An 18845-nucleotide genomic window follows, 5' to 3' on the forward strand; every position below is an offset into this window, starting at 1 on the left:
CCCAGCAAGAATCTCATTCAGATTTGAGGGAGAAATCAAAAGCTTTCCAGACAAGCAAAAGTTCAGAGAATTCAGCACCACCAAACCAGCCTTACAACAACTGCTAAAGGAACTTTTCTAAGCAGGAAACACAAGAGAAGGAAAAGACCTAGAAAAACAAACCCAAAACAATTAAGAAAATGGTAATAGAAACACACATGTCAATAATCACCTTAAATGTAAATGGATTAATGCTCCAACTAAAAGACACAGACTGGCTGAATGGATACAAAAATAAGACCCTTCTATATGCTGCCTACAAGAAACCCACTTCAGACCAAGGGATACATATAGACTGAAAGTAAAGGGATGGAAAAAGATATTCCATGCAAATGGAAGTCAAAGGAAAGCTGGAGTAGCAATACTCATATCAGACAAATTAGACTTTAAAGACTATTACAAGAGACAAGGAGGCACACTCCATAATGATCAAAGGATCCATCCAAGAAGAACATATCACAATGGTAAATATCTATGCCCCCAACATAGGAGCACCTCAATACATAAGGCAAATGCTAACAGCCATAAAAGGGGAAATCGACAGTAACACAATAATAGTAGGAGACTTTAACACCCCACTTTCACCAATGGACAGATCATCCAAACAGAAAATAAATAAGGACACACAAGCTTTAAATGAGACATTAGACCATCTCATCTTAATTGATATTTATAGGACATTCCATCCAAAAACGACAGAATACACTTTCTTCTCAAGTGCACACAGAACATTTTCCAGGATAGATCACATCTTGGGTCACAATCAAGCCTCGGTAAATTTAAGAAAATTGAAATCATATCAAGCATCTTCTCTGACCACAACACCAGGAGACTAGATATCAATTACAGGAAAACTGCAAAAAATACAAACACATGGAGGCTAAACAATACACTATTAAACAACCAAGAAATCACTAAAGAAATCAAAGAGGAAATCAAAAAATATCTAGAAACAAATGACAATGAAAACACAACAACCTGAAACCTATGGGACGCAGCAAAAGCAGTTCTAAGAGGAAAGTTTATAGCAATACAGCCCTACCTCAGGAAACAAGAAAAACCTCGGATAAAGAACCTAACCTTACACCTAAAACAATTAGAGAAAAAAGAACAAAAAAGCCCCAAAGTGAGCAGAAGGAAAGAAATCATGAAGATCAGATCAGAAATAAATGAAAAAGAAGGGAAGGAAACAATAGCAAAGATCAATAAAACTAAAAGCTAGTTCTTTGAGAAGATAAACAAAATTGATAAACCATTAGCCAGACTCATCAGGAGAAGGAGAAGATGCAAATCAACAGAATTAGAAATGAAAAAGAAGAAATAACAATGGACACTGCAGAAATACAAAAGATCATGAGAGACTAGAAGCAACTATATGCCAAGAAATTGGATAACCTGGAAGAAATGGAAAAATTCTTAGAAAAGTACAACCTTCCAAGGCCAAACCAGGAAGAAACAGAACATATGAACAGACCAATCACAAGTACTGAAATTGAGACTGTGATTAAAAATCTCCCAACAAACAAAAGCCCAGGACCAGATGGCTTCACAGGTGACTTCTATCAAAAATTTAGAGAAGAGCTAACACGTATTGTTCTCAAACTCTTCCAAAATATAGCAGAAGGAGGAACACTCCCAAACTCATTCTATGAGGCCACCATCACCCTGATACCAGAACCATGCAAAGATGTCACAAAAAAAGGACATTACAGGCCAATATCACTGATGAATATAGATGCCAAAATCCTCAACAAAATACTAGCTAACAGAATCCAACAGCACATTAAAAAGATCATACACCATGATCAAGTGGGGTTTATCCCTGGGATGCAAGGATTCTTCAATATATGTAAATCCATCAACATGATATATCAACAAATTGAAGGATAAAAACCATATGATAATCTCAATAGATGCGGAAACAGCTTTTGACAAAATTCAACATCCATTTATGATAAAAACTCTCCAGAAAATGGACATAGAAGGAAATTACCTCAACATAATAAAAGCCACATATGAGAAACCAAAAGCCAACATCGTTCTAAATGGTGAAAAACTGAAAGCATTCCCTCTAAGAACAGGAACAAGACAAGGGTGTCCACTCTCACCATTATTCTCCAACATAGTTTTGGAAGTTTTAGCCACAGCAATCAGAGAAGATAATGAAATAAAAGGAATCCAAATTGGAAAAGAAAAAGTAAAATTGTCCCTCTTTGCAGATGACATGATATTATACATAGAAAACCCTAAAGACTCTACCAGAAAACTGCTAGCACTAATCAATGAATTTAGTAAAGTAGCAGGATACAAAATTAATGCACAGAAATCTCTGGCATTCCTATACACTAACAACGGAAGAGCAGAAAGAGAAATTAAGGAAACTCTCCCATTTACCACTGCAACAAAAAGAATAAAATGCCTAGGAATAAACCTGCCTAAGGAGGCAAAAGACCTGTATGCAGAAAACTATAAGACACTGATGAAAGAAATCAAAGACAATACAAACAAATGCAGAGACATACCATGTTCTTAGATTAGAAGAATCAACATTGTGAAAATGACTGTACTACCCAAAGCAATTTACAGATTCAATGCAATCCCTATCACATTACCAACGGCATTTCTCACAGAACTAGAATAAGAAATCTTACGATTTGTATGGAAACACAAAAGACCCCGAATAGCCAAAGCAATCTTGAGAAGGAAAAATGGAGCTGGAGGAATCAGGCTCCCTGACCTCAGACTATACTACAAGGCCACAGTGATCAAGACAGTATGGTACTGCCACAAAAATAGAAAGGAAGATCAATGGAACAGAATAGAGAACCCAGAGGTAAACGCAAGCACATATATGCCCCTTATCTTTGACAATGGAAGCAAGAATATACAATGGAAAAAAGACAGCCTCTTCAATAAGTGGTGCTGGGAAAATTGGACAGCTACATGTCAAAGAATGAAATTGGAACCCTTTCTAACACCATACACAAAAATAAACTCAAAATGGATTAAAGACCTACATGTAAGGCCAGACACTATAAAACTCGTAGAGGAAAACACAGGCACAACACTCTATGATACATCAAAGCAAGATCCTTTTTGACCCACCTCCTAGAATCATGGAAATAAAGTCAAGAATAAACAAATGGGACCTAATTAAACTTAAAAGCTTTTGCCCAGCAAAAGAAACCATAAACAAGACAAGAAGACAACTCTCAGAGTGGGAGAAAATACTTGCCAATGAAGCAACGGACAGAGGATTAATCTCCAAAATATACAAGCAGCTCATGCAGCTTCATACCAAAAAAGCAAATAACCCAATCTACAAATGGGCAAAAGACCTAAATAGACATTTCTCCAAAGAAGACATACAGATGGCCAACAAACACATGAAAAGATGCTCAACATCACTAATCATCAGAGAAATGCAAGTCAAAGCCACAATGAGGTATCACCTCACACTGGTCAGAATGGCCATCATCAAAAACTCTAGAAACAATAAATGTTGGAGAGGGTGTGGAGAAAAGGGAACTCTCCTGCACTGTTGGTGGGAATGTAAGTTGGTACAGCCACTGTGGAACACAGTTTGGAGGTTCCTTAAAAAACTAAATTATAGAACTACTATATGATCCAGTAATCCCAGTACTGGGTATATACCCAAAGAAAACCATAATCCCAAAAGAAACATGTACCACAATGTTCATTGCAGCACTATTTACAATAGCCAGGACATGGAAGCAACCTAAATGCCCCTCAGCAGATGAATGGATAAAGAAGATGTGGCACATATACACAATGGAATATTATTACTCAGTCATAAAAAAGGAATGAAATGGAGCTACCTGTAATGAGGTGGATAGACCTAGAGTCTGTCATAAAGAGTGAAGTAAGCAGAAAGAGAAAAAGAAGTACTGTATGCTAACTCATATATACTAAAAAAAGAAAAATGGTACTGATGAACCCAGTGACAGGACAAGAATAAGGATACAGATGCAGAGAATGGACTGGAGGACACAGGGTTGGGGGGTGGAGGGCGAAGGGGAAGCTGGGACAAAGTGAGAGAGTAACATGGACATACATACACTACCAACTGTAAAATAGATAGCTAGTGGGAAGTTGCTGTATAACAAAGGGAAATCACTTGATGATGGGTGATGCCTTGGAGGGCCAGGACGGGGAGAGCGGGAGGGAGTTACGGGAGGGAGGGGATATGGGGATAAATGTATAAATACAGCTGATTCTCTTTGGTGTACCTCAAAACTGGTATGAATGTAAAGCAATTATATTCCAATAAAGAGCTTAAAAAAAATACTGACTCAATCCTTATGACCTTCCTGTGATTGTTACATGTGCTGCTTTATAGGTGAGGAAACTGAGGCACAGAGAAGTAACTTGCCAAGGGTGGGATAGGAATCCATAGAACCGTGATTTCAACCAACAGTCAGGCTCCAGACCCCTCACTCTGTTCCTAAACTATATTTCCTCTCTGACTGAGGTCATGGAAAGAAGGTAGGGACAGAGCTAGATCAAAAATATGAGATTGATGGACTTCTCTGGTGGTCCAATGATTAGGACTCCATGCTTCCACTGCAGGGAGCACTGGTTCGATCCCTGGTCAGGGAACTAAGATCCCACATGCCGTGTGGCTTGGCAAAAAAAAAGGAAGAAAGAAAAAAAAGAGATTGATTCTTAGTTCAAATCTGTTTGAACTACTCTGCTAGCCTGCTTTCAGTTTGGATTGATAGCTCTTAAGTGTGGGAGAAATTGAGAAATTAATAGCTAATGGTAATTAGATTTTTTTTTTTTGAGGAGCTCTGTCTATATTATTAGGCAGAGTTAGAAGACAGTGATCAATTTGGAAAGCTGTGCAGAGGGAGCACGCTTAGGGGCTCCTTGAAGAAGGGCACTGTGGCAGCGGGGTATGCTGGACAGTACATTGGCCTGCTGTCAGGATCCCTAGCTTCAGGTCCTGGCTCTGTGGTTTATAAGCTGAGTGACCTCAGATCTGTGTGATGTCCCTAGTCCTTGATCATAGTGTAGCCCTCCCCCTCCAGCCCAGCAAAAAAGACACTAAACTAGATATTTGTGAAGACCCATCCAATTTTAGAGCCTATGAGTATTAGTTGCCCATCTTCATTTACAGGCTAAGTTTTAAGTATCTATATTATTAATTTTATTCTGAATGCAAACATGAGGTTTCTGGAGCAGAGCAGATCATTATTTAATTATGGCAAATAATTGTGCTAATTCCCTTTTGCCCTAATTTGTACCCCTGGGGCGACGGATGAGATGAGGCAGATCATATGTTATCCTATATATACCGGAGTCTGTGCCACCAGCAAGGATCTGTGAAAAAATGAATCTGGATATTTATATAGGAGAGAGACAGCCATCTCCCTAACCCCGCCCCACCGCCCATCAGACACACACATTTCTCTGCTCTTTGAGAACGATTTTGAGTTCGTACTTATCCTTTGAGATATAAATAAATCTCTTGGGGACAAGGTAAGACTAGCTTCTCCAGCTATGTCTCCATGGCACCAGATCTCATTCCTTCCTTGAAATGTAAACACATACCTCCAGGGACGTAAATCTCTTCAGCTGCTCTCTCACTAATAATTAGTCATAAATTAAATTCCAAGATTTGTTTTTCTAGGCTAGGTCTCAAGTTTTGGTAAAATTTGACCAGAAAACCTTCATGGTGCAGAAATGTAAAAATATTTCCTCTACAGTCTCACAAAGCATGGATATAAAATTAAACGGGAGAATCCCCTGCCTTCCAGGGTTGTGAGTCTATGATGATTGGGCCATCTGTGTAAGGACTTCACATGTTTGTAAAAATGCAGATTCCTGAGATCAGAACAAGACTGAACAAGAATCTCTGTGACAGAAGGCTTGGAACCTGCACTGCCGCCCAGCTCCCCACATGATTCTTACGCACCACAGACTTTCTCTCCTTTATTCCTGGGTTAAGGATCCTTCAGTTTTCCTGCTGCCAGAGATACATCATGTTTTGCTATTGAATCTGTGATTTCCAGGACTTTCCAAACACGTAAAGAAATGTAACAGTCTTGCTGGGAAAGTTTATGAGTGTCATATAAAAATAAATGCTGACATTAGAAAGCTTTCTAGGGTGATAATGATTCTTTGAAATCTGAAAAGGTGACGGAAAGGTGACAGTGATAATAAAGATGTTACTGCTAGTCAACAACTACTCATTAAGTAACTGAGACAGAATTTGAAATAGATTAGCTATGTTACATGGATTTCTGTTTTACAAAAAAAATGCAGTCAAAGATATGCCACCATTGTTGATATTTTTCTATTCAAAATGTAGTTGAGACATTTTTGCTGTGTTTTTCTATGATGTCTGAAGTTCTTTTGTAGAAACACAACTCTGAAATGAATATAAAAAGAGGAAAACTTAATGGAATTTAAAAATTTTTATTATTCACAACTCTAGCGATGTGATTAGTAGTTCAGGTCAAAACTCATTACAATAAAACTTTATAGCAAAAAGTAATTATCTTTAAGCTAGCACCAAAAATGATACAAACCCAAATGATTTCAATGTATCATACATTGTTACTAAGCTAGGCTCAATCCATTTTGCTATATTGGGAACAAGACACTGGCATTTATATAAAGCATCTTAAAGCTGTGATAACATCTGACAGGTAGGTAGTGGAGAAGTAGTCCCATTATGAGTGCAGAATAGACTTGTGGCAGTGTTTCAACAGTGGAAGAGGTGAGCAGTAGGCTTTAGGAGCATCTGTTTATCCTGTTAATCATCAGCATTTTATTGAATACCTATAAAGTGCTAAATATTGTGATAGGTACTACAGATAAAAAATGACTGAGAGTTTACAGCCTATTGAGAGAGAGACACACTTTACCATGACTATAAGATGTGTGATACTATTGACTATAAGATGTATGATATGACACCATGATAAATGTAGGTAGAAAGGGACATAGGAGACTTCTGCTATAAATATGGCTATAGAGACACAGCATCTTCCTGTTCTTTTCCTGGGAGTCTTCTAAGAGCAACAAGAAAACAGAAAGCGAAAATGCAGACTCCAATATCAGTCAGGCTAGGAAACATACCAAAATACTGCAGGGCTGCCCAGAGCCATCAAGATAATGCAGGAGCTCCACAGGAGGAAAGGAAGAGAAGTGGAAGGAAGAGCCCAGCAATAGCACCCTTAAAGAATCAGCACAAATACACTTACTGAAGAAGGGTTCATCCAGAGATAGAAAAGCTATATATAGCCTTTATCTGCAGTAGGTGGGAAGCAACAGGAACCTTACTGGACCTGCTTTGGTTCACAGAAGTAGATGTGGAATGCACATGAAATTACTGCAAAAAGTCATATTTGCAGAAGCTGTGTTTTTTTGAGTAAAGATGAGAAGAAAAGAGGTTTTGCTTGTGAAAAACAAAACAAAACACAACAAACTTGCCTAGACTCTTATCTTCCACCTACCCTCCTATAGAAAATTATGGGCCAAGAGCTAGTCCTGGAAAGCCTCTTATAGTGATGTGTCTAAGAAACAAACTAGTATAAAAGCTAAAAAAGATATCTACAAAAAAGGAAAAAAAATCCAGTAGAATATGAATATGGCACCATATAAATATATAACATATAAATAAGATATCATAAAGAAAAAAGGAAACAAAATCCGGTAAGATATAAATGACAAAAAAGAGGCAACTACAGCCATTACTGACAGAAAAAACAAAAACAAAACTCTTAGCAAATCAGGAATAGAAGAAAACTCCTTCAATGTGATAAAGGGCATTTACAAAAACCTCACAGCTAAAATTGTACTTATTAGTGAAAGACTAAACTCTCTCCCCTAAGATCAGGAATTAGACAAGGAGGTTTGCTCTCACCACTCCAATTCAGCATTGTACAGAAGGTTCTAGAAATATAATAAAGACAAAAAATAAAAAGCATTCTGACTGCAAAGGAAGAGGTAAAACTGGTTTTCTTTTTCAGATATGATAGTCTGTGTAGAAAATTGAATGGAATCTGTTAAAAAGTTACTAGAATTGGTGAAATGAGCTTAGCAAAGTTGCAGGGTACAAAATCAGAATATAAAAATCAACTATTTTAACATACTAGCAGCAGACAATTGTAATTGAAAGTTTAAAATATAATACCATTTCCAATAGCATTAAAATATGTGAAATACTTTGGGATAAATTTGACAAAAGATAGGTAAGACCTGCACTGAAAAGTACAAAACATTGATAAAAAAAAAAAGTAAATAAAGCAAATAAAAGGAGAGAGAACCTACGAGCATGAGTTTGAAGACTCAATATTGTTAAGATGTCACTTCTCTCTAATAGATCTATAGAATTAACCCAATGTTGATCAAAATTCAGGCTAGTTGCTTTTTCATTTGTTTTGCTTTTTTTGGTTAGAAATTGCAAAACGTATAAAATTCATATGGAGTGCAGAGGACTTAGTCAAATAGTCAAAGTAACTTTGAAAAAGGACAAAGTTGATGGGGTTGACACCATCTAATTTCAACACTTATTATAAACCTGTGGTAATGAAGACAATTTGGTGTTGGCATAAAAAGAGACAAATAGAACCATGCAACAGAATAAAGAGTCCAGAAATAGACTCATATGTTTGTGGTCAGTTGTTTTTCAACAAAGGGACCAACACATTTCTTTGGGATAAGGAAATAATCTTTTCAACAAATGAGATAGTCATGTATCTCAAAACAATGAACCTTAACTCTTACCTCAAACCAAGTAAAAATTATCTGAAATGCAGCATAGGCCAAATGTAAAAAGCTAAAACTATAAACTGTCTAGAAGAAAATGTAGGAAGAAATTTTAGTGGCCTAGGGTTTGGCAAAGATTTCTTAAATATGATACAAAAAGCATGAGCTATAAAAGAAAATTTAACAAATTGGACTCCATCAAAATTTTAAAACTTTGCTCTTCAGAGGACACAAGAAATCAAAAAATCAAGCCACAGACTGGGAGAAAACATTTATAAAACTGTATCTGATACTGGACTGGTATCTAGAGTATATAAAGAACTTTAAAAACTGAATAGTAAAACACACAGCACACTTAAAAAATAGGCAGTTGTGAGACTCTAAGCAGAGGACCCAGCTGAGCCACACTGTTCTTGGGCTCCTGACCTATAGAACTGGTACTATTAGTTCTTTCTATTGTCCCTCCAACCTGAGGGTTCTAAGAGCTTCCTGCTTTTGCTAATACCTGGGGTACCTTCCATTCCATGGTAGTTTTCTCAGCCTCTTCCATCTCTTCTGTTACCAATCACTTTAGTAAATTCCCTCTGCTTTAAAAAAATGGGCAAAACATTTGAACAGATATTTCACCAAGGGGGATATACAGATAGCAAATAAACACATGGATGTAAGCATATGTTTACACAAAAACTTGTATGCTCATAGCAGTTTTGTTTGTAATAGCTAAACACTGGAAGTCACCCAAGTTACTATCAATAGGTGAAAGGACAAATTGTGGTATGTCCATTCAGTGGGAACACTACTCAGCAATAAAAAGGAATGAATTATTGATCCACAAAGCAACATGGATTAATTTCAAAATAATTCTTCCTAGTGAAAGAAACCAGACAAAAAAGACTTATGATTCCGTATAAGATAAAAATCTAGAAAATACAGTTGATCTACACTGCGAAAAAGTAGATTAGTGGTTGCCCATGAAAGAGCTGTAGGGAAGGGTCAGAGGGAGGGAGATCAAGGAAACCTTTGGGCATAGTTAACTATAGCAAACACTGCATGATATATATGAAAGTTATTAAAAGACTAGATCCTAAGAGTTCTCATTACAAAGAAAAATATTTTTCTTTTTTCTGTTTTTTTATTGTGTCAATGTGAGATGATGGTTGATAACTAAACTTATTGCGGTAATCATTTCACAATATACGTAAGCCAAACCACTACCTTAAACTTAGTGATGTATGTCAATTATACCTCAAAAGTGGAGGTGGGGAAAGAATACAATGCAGCTGTAAAAGGGAATGAAGTAAGTACTAATAGAGAAAGATCTGTAGGATATATCCTTAAATGAAAAAGAAATATGCAGACTGTGTGTATAATATACTACCATTTTTCCCTACCTTAAAAAAGTGGGGAAACCTTATTTAAATATGCTTTTATATGATATATGAGCAAATCTCTGGAAAGATAAACAAGAAATTAGTAGCAGTGGTTACTTGTTAGTGGAATGTGAATTGGACAAATAGAGAATGGAGTAATGAGGAGACTTAAAACTATGCCTTTTAAAATGTATGTTGTTCCTTGTGAATCTATCTGTATATATATATATATAGAGAGAGATATCTATATAAACATATAAAAAATAATGTCAGGGGAGTATAGAAGGTAGAGCAATTAATTTTCCCTTGGAGAATTGGAGGAGGAATTCAGAGTGGGTAATAATTGAACTGAGACTTGAAGGATGAGTGAAATTCGGCAACTGGAGAAAGGTCATTCCAGGTAAAGGAAATGGGTGATACAAATGGCACAGGGACGTGAAAGTGAACCTGAGGAATAGTAAACGTGATCGAGCATTTAGTGTATGAGGGCAACAAGGGGTGTTGGAGGGAAAAATCATTCAGAAGAAGAATTTAGAAAGTTTAGGTGCAACCATTTGAAAGCTGCTTGTATGTCATGCTGGGTGCTGTTTGGCTTTGTTTAATAAACTTGAATTGAATGTGGGCTGTCTGCCACACCATGTGGCAGGTGCTATAGAAATGAGACTCTATCTTCTAAGCTAGTGGTCTCAATCCTGACTGAATATCAGAATCATTCAGAGAGCTTTAAAGACTACTGATGCCTGGCCTCACTCCCCACATAACTGAATTAGAATGTCAGGGTGTAAGGACTTGGCATCAGTAGTATTTTTTAAAGGCTTGCCAGGTGATTCTAATCACATGCATCCAGTTTTGAGAATTCTACCTCCCCTTCTCTTTCCCCCTCTTCTCCCTTGTCTTCCTTATTTTAATGAAGGGAATAATGTGGCATAGAAAGGGGTTGTGGCACAGGTCTAGAGAAGCCTCTGAACTGGAAGCAAGAATATGAGGAGGTTATAGAAAATAGTTCAAGCAAAAAACAATAGAGTCATTTAAACAGGGTGGAGCAAACCTGTGGACTGAGAGTGACTGTTAGCCCAGGACAGCCTAACTTGAATGTCTGGGTGTTTGGTGATGTTACTAGTCAAAAGAGGGACTGCATGAGGAGGTACAGGTTGCGCATGGGTACAGGAAAAGTGGGGAAATAGTTCAGTTTTGGAAAGGTTGCCTTAAAGGTTCATACAGCTTATAAGATGCCACCAAGGGGCATTTAGATCTCAGGACAGAGGAAAAGGCTGTATTTCAACATCTATGCAGGCCTTTAACATTGGAAAATTTTTCAGCAGATCCAGCCCTTAATCAGAGTCAGGACTCCAGTTTGGATGTTAAGGTACTTAGCAGACAGAGCAAGGTAAATTTTCTCTCCTAGAGAGTGTGGACACTGAGCTGGATACCATGATGGTGTCTGTGGAGCAGTGAGAGAAAGTGGGTGCACCAAAAAGGAGGTGCACGCAGATCCCATAACCGGGATCTCATTCCAAGGGGAGTGACTGGGGTGCAGGGCCCATATTACTCTTTATTTTCATTAATTTCATTAACATCTTGGCTTTTTAGTGTAGCAATTATCACATCAAAATATTAGCGTTGGACTTCCTAGGTGGCGCAGTGGGTAAGAATCCGCCTGCCAATGCAGGGGACATGGGTTCGGTCCCTGCCCCAGGAAGATACCACATGACTCAGAGCAACTAAGCCTGTGTGTCACAACTATTGAGTCTGTGCTCTAGAGCCTGTGAGCCACAACTACTGAGCCCATGTGCCGCAACTACTGAAGCCCACGCGCCTAGAGCCCGTGCTCTACAACAAGAGAAGCCACTGCAATGAAAAGCCCGCACATCACAACGAAGAGCAGCCCCCACTCACCGCAACTAGAGAAAGCCCGTGTGCAGCAACTAAGACCCAACACAGCCAATAAAATAAAGAAATAAATAAATTTATTAAAAAAAAAATATTAGCGTAGGAGATCCTTCTTTTTCAGGAGAAGCAAATGCTTTCGCTCTCTTGCTGTGCCTCTGAGTATAAGGCAGGAGTTGGGTGTTGAGGGTAAGGCAGCATCTCAGTTACTGGAACACAGTTAAGGCCAGTTACCCTCAAAAGTCCCTTGAAGCTCAGGCCCAGAGCTCTGAACTATAGAGAGCTGTTGCTAAAGGTCAATATTTACTCCAAATGCTGGGACCTACAAGTGGGGAAAAAGGGTCTCCAGAGAGAGGAGATGAGGGCTGTGGAGACAGCGTTTGATACAGTGGCCCCTTGTGTTGCTCATAAGATATTTGATCGATAATACTTCATTGGATTGTCTTGTATTGTCTGGTCGCTACCAATCATACGTCGTTGCTCTCTGTCTAAACAGAAAGGGATTCCTTAATAATGATTGGTGAGAGTTTGTGATCTTGGCACTTCTTTAAGAAATGAAGAATATTGAATTATTATGTCAGTTAAAAGTTATTTTTACTTACATTTGTCTAATGATGTTTTTCCATAATAGCCTCAGTTTATACCAACAAGTAGGCTCACTGAATTGACTATCACCTGCCAAAATTCAGCACCTAAGGTGAGTAATTCAAGTGGAATCGAGCCATTTGTAACATTTCCCATGTGAAGGATAAGATTTATCAAGGGCCAGATGTCATCATGGTTTAATAGGTGCAGAAAGTGAAGCAGTAATTAGATATTTTTTCACTGTCATCATTTTTTTCTTATTAAAGTAATACATGTTTATTAGGAAAAACTCAGAAAATAAAATATAAATAAGAAAATTTAAATCATGCATTGTCTTACTGCCTGGAGATGACCATTTTAAATATTTTAATGTATTTATAATTGTATCTTTCCCATATATTTTAAGATATATTTCATAGAAAATATATATGTATATATAAAATCATACATTTAAAATCAGAGAGACTGTGTGTTTGTCTATGGATATATATTTTCCTAGAAATATGTTGTATATATAATTCCTACGTTGTTTCTTGTTTCTACTAAATGTCATATTACATTATATTCCTCAGATGTCTGTTATTATCTAAAATTTAAAATTTTTTGAACCTTTAGAGTTATACCAATCACACACAAAAAAATTATGGAAAACTCTTTACAGTTTTGGTTCTTCACACCTCTTAACAGGCAAATGATGGGATTGATAAGCCCCAGCCAAACTTTAGATAAATAGATTACTGACCTGTATGCACCAGGGATCCAAAAGCAAGAAAGTTTCTGGTGGGGAGGAAGTCAGGAAGCAGTGTACTCTCAATTTGGGGTCTTTTGCTTCCTCAAAATCACAAAGTTTCTTGACTCAGCTCAGTTCTGCTAAATCAAATTCTGAGTGAGCCATTACAGCAGTATACATTTGCTAACGTATCTGCAACATACATTTGCCAAAATTCTAAGCTTCTGATTTTTAAAACTTTTGTTAGTAATAAATCCCATCTAATGTCATAAGATTATAAGGGAAATGGTAATTAATTATAAAAAAGCCAGCTACCAAAATTAAAAACATGTTCTTTTTTATTTAAGGGAAATATGAAAATTCAGAGAATCAGGCCTTCTGATGATAACTTGAAGCATGAGTCTCTTTCATCCTTTGAGCTTTCAGTCAACCATAGAGGCTGGAAAAGAAACACAGAAGGGTCGGATTCCGATGTGGAATATGTTTCAGAGACTAAAATTGTGAAGAAGTCTATACGGAAGAAAGTGAAACCTCAACAGTGGAGACATCCAGCCATCCTGCTGGAAAATGTCAAACTAGCTGAGAGATCCCAGGTGTGTGTTTTTTTTTTCTTTTTTCTTTTCTTATTCACAAAATGTATAGTAATTCACTTTTCCAGAAATAGCATTCTGTAAAGGTTTTGCTTCATTTTCACATTTTTAAAGCACTCTAATTACAGCATACACATTGTAATCTGAGTTTCCTAGACAAGGTCCCAATTTCTTTTTTTTTTCCTATATTCTCTCTTTTGGAGGAAAAGTCAGTTTGTTAATATCAGTACTGAAGGGCTCCTAAAGAATACCTGCATGGGAAAAAAAATTTTAATATGTATTTAAGAGAGAAATATTCATATAGGATAAACCTATAATCTTGAGGATTTTGCATTCACTGCTTTATAGCAAAAATGCTTAGCCAAATTTTACATAGGTAGTTATCCCTGTAGTCAAAGTTCTGGAAAAATGAGATATGATGTTGATAGTGTAGCTAAGTGCTGAACTTGATTTTAATGAATGTACCACCCTAGAATTTCCAGGTATCTAAATGAGTTTGTTTCTTTTAAAAAGAATCATTACACTTTCATTCTTACAATGTTATACTTGTTCCTCTTTGAGAATCTGCCCTCAGATTCAGTACATAACAACACTTAACATGGTGAGTCGGAAATTATTCTCATTCTGGCTATAGAATTTATTTTAATTAACTTTTAGAAAAGACAAATACATCGTTTTTCAACATAATCTCCTTGCTTTTCAATACACTTTGTCCATCTGTCAACAAGCTTTCGTATTCCCTCATTAAAAAATGTTTTAGGCTGAGCTGCGAGCCACAAATGTGCCACTGTCTTCACTTCTTCATCAGAAGTGAATCTTTGTCCTCATAGGGCTGCTTTCAGGCGACCAAACAGGTGAAAGTCTGATGGAGCAAGATCAGGACTATAGGGAGGATGCTTTAGCACCTCAAAACGAAGTTTTTGCAGAGTGTCGACAGTGTGGGCAGAAGTGTGCAGATGTATATTGTCATGCAAGATCGAAACCTAAGTCTGTCGTGGATTATTTCATAGGCAGAGCCATGGCTGACTTGCAAATGATTTGCCACATAATCCACTGTCACTCGTCTATTTGACAGAAATCACTTCATGTGTACACTCAATGTTGTCATCAGCTGTAGACGTGGACGGGCTTCCGGTTCCTTCTTGATGGCTAACACTTGTGCGACCTTCCTTGAACTTCTTTATCCATTCATACACACTTCTTCATGACAAAACACTTTCTCCATACTGTGCACAAAGTCTTCAATAAGTAACAGTACCCCGTACACCCTCATACCACAAAAAACGAATCACTGCACATTGCTCTTCTTTCGTGCAAATCGCAAGTGGGGCATCCATTTTTGCTCACACCACAGTTACAAATGAACTGATGCAGCACGTTCACACCTGCACAGCAGTGACTGGGGAGGCAGTAGCCTTGAACGGAAAGCACTGATAAGACAGTGCAGCCAACAGAAGATTTAATATAACCAGAGTGCAGATAATTTTTGACTCACCCTCGCAGAATTGAGTGGGCATTTACTCTGTGCCAGGTTCAGTGTTAAATGACTACAGATGTTATCTCAGTACCTTTTAAAAAGTATTTTACAAGCCAAAATTTATTGCCTAGTTTATCTGCTTTGTTCATCAAATTTGATGTCTAATGTCTTTTTACTGTTTCCAAAAATTAAATTCACCCTCAAAGGGTGAATATGGACCACATGGAAAATATTTAAATGAGTTGCCATAGGCTCTGAAAGCAAGAAACTAACTTGATTAGCAAATATCCACTAAGCTTCTGCCCTGTGTAAGATACTGTGTTAAGCCTGGTAGGAGGCAAAATTTTAGGCATGGTTCTTTCAGAAGGAATTATTCCCAATAATAGTTACATTACAGAAATATCTCACACATTCCTTTATAATATCTTTGGAAAATGGTGTATAGATTCTTTAAGCTCTTTAGTGATGGAAACTCATTACCTCCTAAGGCAGCCTTTTCTCATTTCATTTTTGGGTAGCTCATTCTCTTAAAATATTTGAAATTCAGTTCCCTATAATTTTGAAGTTTTGGCCCTAAGTCTTTTCTTGAGACTATAGAAGCTAAGCTGAATCTGTCTACAATTTTCAGAATTTTACTTTGAATTATGTATCATATTTGAATGTACAAATTCATCTGTTCAGCAGATACTCAACTTTGGCTTTGTCTAAAAACTGCATGCTTAAATGGGTGAAGGACCTAAATAAATGTTCATATTAAAAAGATTAAAAAAAAACCCTGCATGCTTTTAGTATGAAAAGTAGCTATTATCACTGTACAGATATATCTCCCTTAACTCCTGATTTCCATTCATTAACTGTGGAATGTCAAGATTTGGGATTTGTAGGCCTATTTTATGCGTAGGTTGCCTGCTCCAAAAACGACATACAAGTGATCGCAAAGTTGAAGTTAGTCCAGGTGTTGAAATAATACATTTTAGACTTTAAATGTGGAGATTCACATATGTATGTGTGTGTGTGTGTGTAAATCATCTATTATGTGCTATTTAGTATGCCAGCCAGCTACAGGGGATTCAGCTGTGAGCAAAACCACATATGATCCCAAGCCCTCATTGAACTTACAGTCTAGTGATGGAGACAGACAATCCAGTGATTATACAGACAAATGCGAACTGCTACTGTGGCAGTTTTTATGACACGAGTCCTAAAATAGCTGTAGCATGAGTCCTTGTAATAGGAGATTTGACTCTGAGAGGACAGGGAAGTCTTCCCTGAAAAAGTGATGGCATAACTTGTAGGACTGAATTCCAATTAAGTGGGTAAACAGAGAGGAAGAGCATTTCCAATCAATGCAAACATCATTTGCTAATCAGGTAACATGGAATACCAAGTACCTTAAGAAAACAGCTGAGTTCTAGTGGGGCAGAAAGGGGAAAGGGGGCTGTGGTGTGAGATAGGCAGGGAGTGGTCAGAACCATGCAGGCCTATAGGCTTTGATAAGGGGGTTTGTATTTATCCTGAAAGCAATGGGAAACCACTGAAGGAATTTAAGCAGGGAATTGGTGTGGTCATATTTTCCTTTAGAAAAGATTGCTTTGGTTGAGTATGAAAGATGGATTAGTAGAGAGCAAAGTGAATGTGGGCAGAGCAGTTAAAAGGCTATTGCAGTGGCCTTGTGGGGAAATATCAGTGGTGTGGGTGAGGGTGATCGTGTGGAGGGCAGAGGAGTGGAAACCTTTGTCTCCTTGTGTGTTTGCCTTGAGGAGGGAACACTGACCCATTTGTGGGATATGCGTGTAGAAGATGAAGCAGAGGGAAATGGCAAGAATGACTACAGAACTTCTGGCTCCTGCTCCTGGGTGGATAGTTATTCCATTCATTGAAATAGGGAATCCTAGGTGACTGGCTCATGGGGAGCAGTGTGAGTGCATCTTACTTAGAGACTTCTAAGAGAACACGTCAACTAAGGAGAAAGGGTAAGAAGGAAAAGACTAGACAGAAACTTGAGGGATTTCGGCATTTATGGCTAGCTGTGTAAGGAGAAGTGTGCAGAAGTGATTGTGAAGCAATGGCCAGAGCTGTAAGAGGAGAGACTAGGTCTTTATCTTATCACTAAAGCCAAGAGGGAAAAAGGCAGTTCAAGGTCCGAGGGTCAGAGAAGCTGAATTCTGTTGAGAGGCTAACACAGCTAGGCCAAAGGCCTAGAAAGTCCATTGACTTAATGACTGAGAGGTAGTTGGGATGATAACAGGAAGAATTTTATTGTTGTTGGACTGGAGAAAATAAAAACCAGATTGGAGTGGATTGATTAGCAAGTGGAAGGTAAATAAATGAAGACGTGTTGTATGTCAACTCCTGGAAAGATAAGTTTACCTCAGAAGATAATCTATACTCAAGAAATCTGGAAGTGATTTTCAGATTTTGAAAATCTGGAGACTGAAATTCTTGATAAGCACTTGAAAAATGAATTTAGTCAGGTTTAAACTGCAATTCAAACAGCTTTTGATTACTTGAGGATTATTTGCAGTACATTGTAATCTATCCAATAAACACACTAGGCATTACTGCTACCAGACAGGAGGTGCAGGAAGTGTGATTAATTTTGGTATTAGCTTAAGTAGATGAAATTAGGAAAACAGCCTAAACACTCCAACTCAATCTTATCATGTGTTCCAAAAGCTTGATAAAAATGACTCTGGAATTAGCCAGTGTTTTACCTTATATGTACCATAATTCAGCTCTCTTAATATAGGTAATTAATTAATTGTTCTTCCTGGAGAATTGTTTTTATCATGTCCTCTAATTTCTCATAAAATTCCACTTTTTTTATCCTAACCACCCCCCACCATTTCCTGAAGATGGGGCTCACAATAAAAATAATATAGTTGTTTCCTACATCTGCAACTTTTAATTCCTTTGAATTTTCCCTCAATTTCCTTGATTAATTCATTTCACTCCACAAACATGTATTAAGCATTTACTCTGGGCTAGGCGCTGTGGACTCAGAGATAAATAAGACAGTTTTTGCCCTCAAGAAGTTGATTCTACCTGTAGTCATTCCAATCAAAGGAATGTATCATAAATTTTTCATTCTAGTGGTTTCTCATGTTTTCAAGTATGAAGGTGTCTTTTCAGTATCAAAAAGTGACTGCATTTAGGCCTTTAATCCATTTTGAGTTTATTTTTGTATATGTTCTTAGAGAATATTCTAATTTCATTCCTTTACATGTAGCTGTCCAGTTTTGCCAGCACCACACATTGAAGAGACTGTCTTTCCTCTACGGTATATTCTTGCCTCCTTTGTCATTGATTAATTGACCATAAATATGTGGGTATATTTCTGGACTTTCTATCCTGTTCCATTCATCTACGTGTCTGTTTTGTGCCAGTACCATACTATGTTGATTACTACAGCTTTGTACTATAGTCTG

The 18845-nt window shown here is 37.5% G+C and overlaps 1 protein-coding gene across 1 annotated transcript in view; it reads left to right on the forward strand.

Moving 5' to 3' along the window:
• Positions 1 to 18845, forward strand: part of MORC1 (MORC family CW-type zinc finger 1) — a 342077-nt gene that overhangs the window by 276830 nt on the left and 46402 nt on the right. Inside the window, 2 exon segments of the mRNA XM_057697690.1 lie at positions 12667 to 12732; positions 13698 to 13943. Coding sequence (XP_057553673.1) covers positions 12667 to 12732; positions 13698 to 13943 — 312 coding nt within the window.

The sequence above is a fragment of the Hippopotamus amphibius genome, chromosome 10 (assembly GCF_030028045.1).
Source record: "Hippopotamus amphibius kiboko isolate mHipAmp2 chromosome 10, mHipAmp2.hap2, whole genome shotgun sequence".
Taxonomy (NCBI): Eukaryota; Metazoa; Chordata; class Mammalia; order Artiodactyla; family Hippopotamidae; genus Hippopotamus; species Hippopotamus amphibius.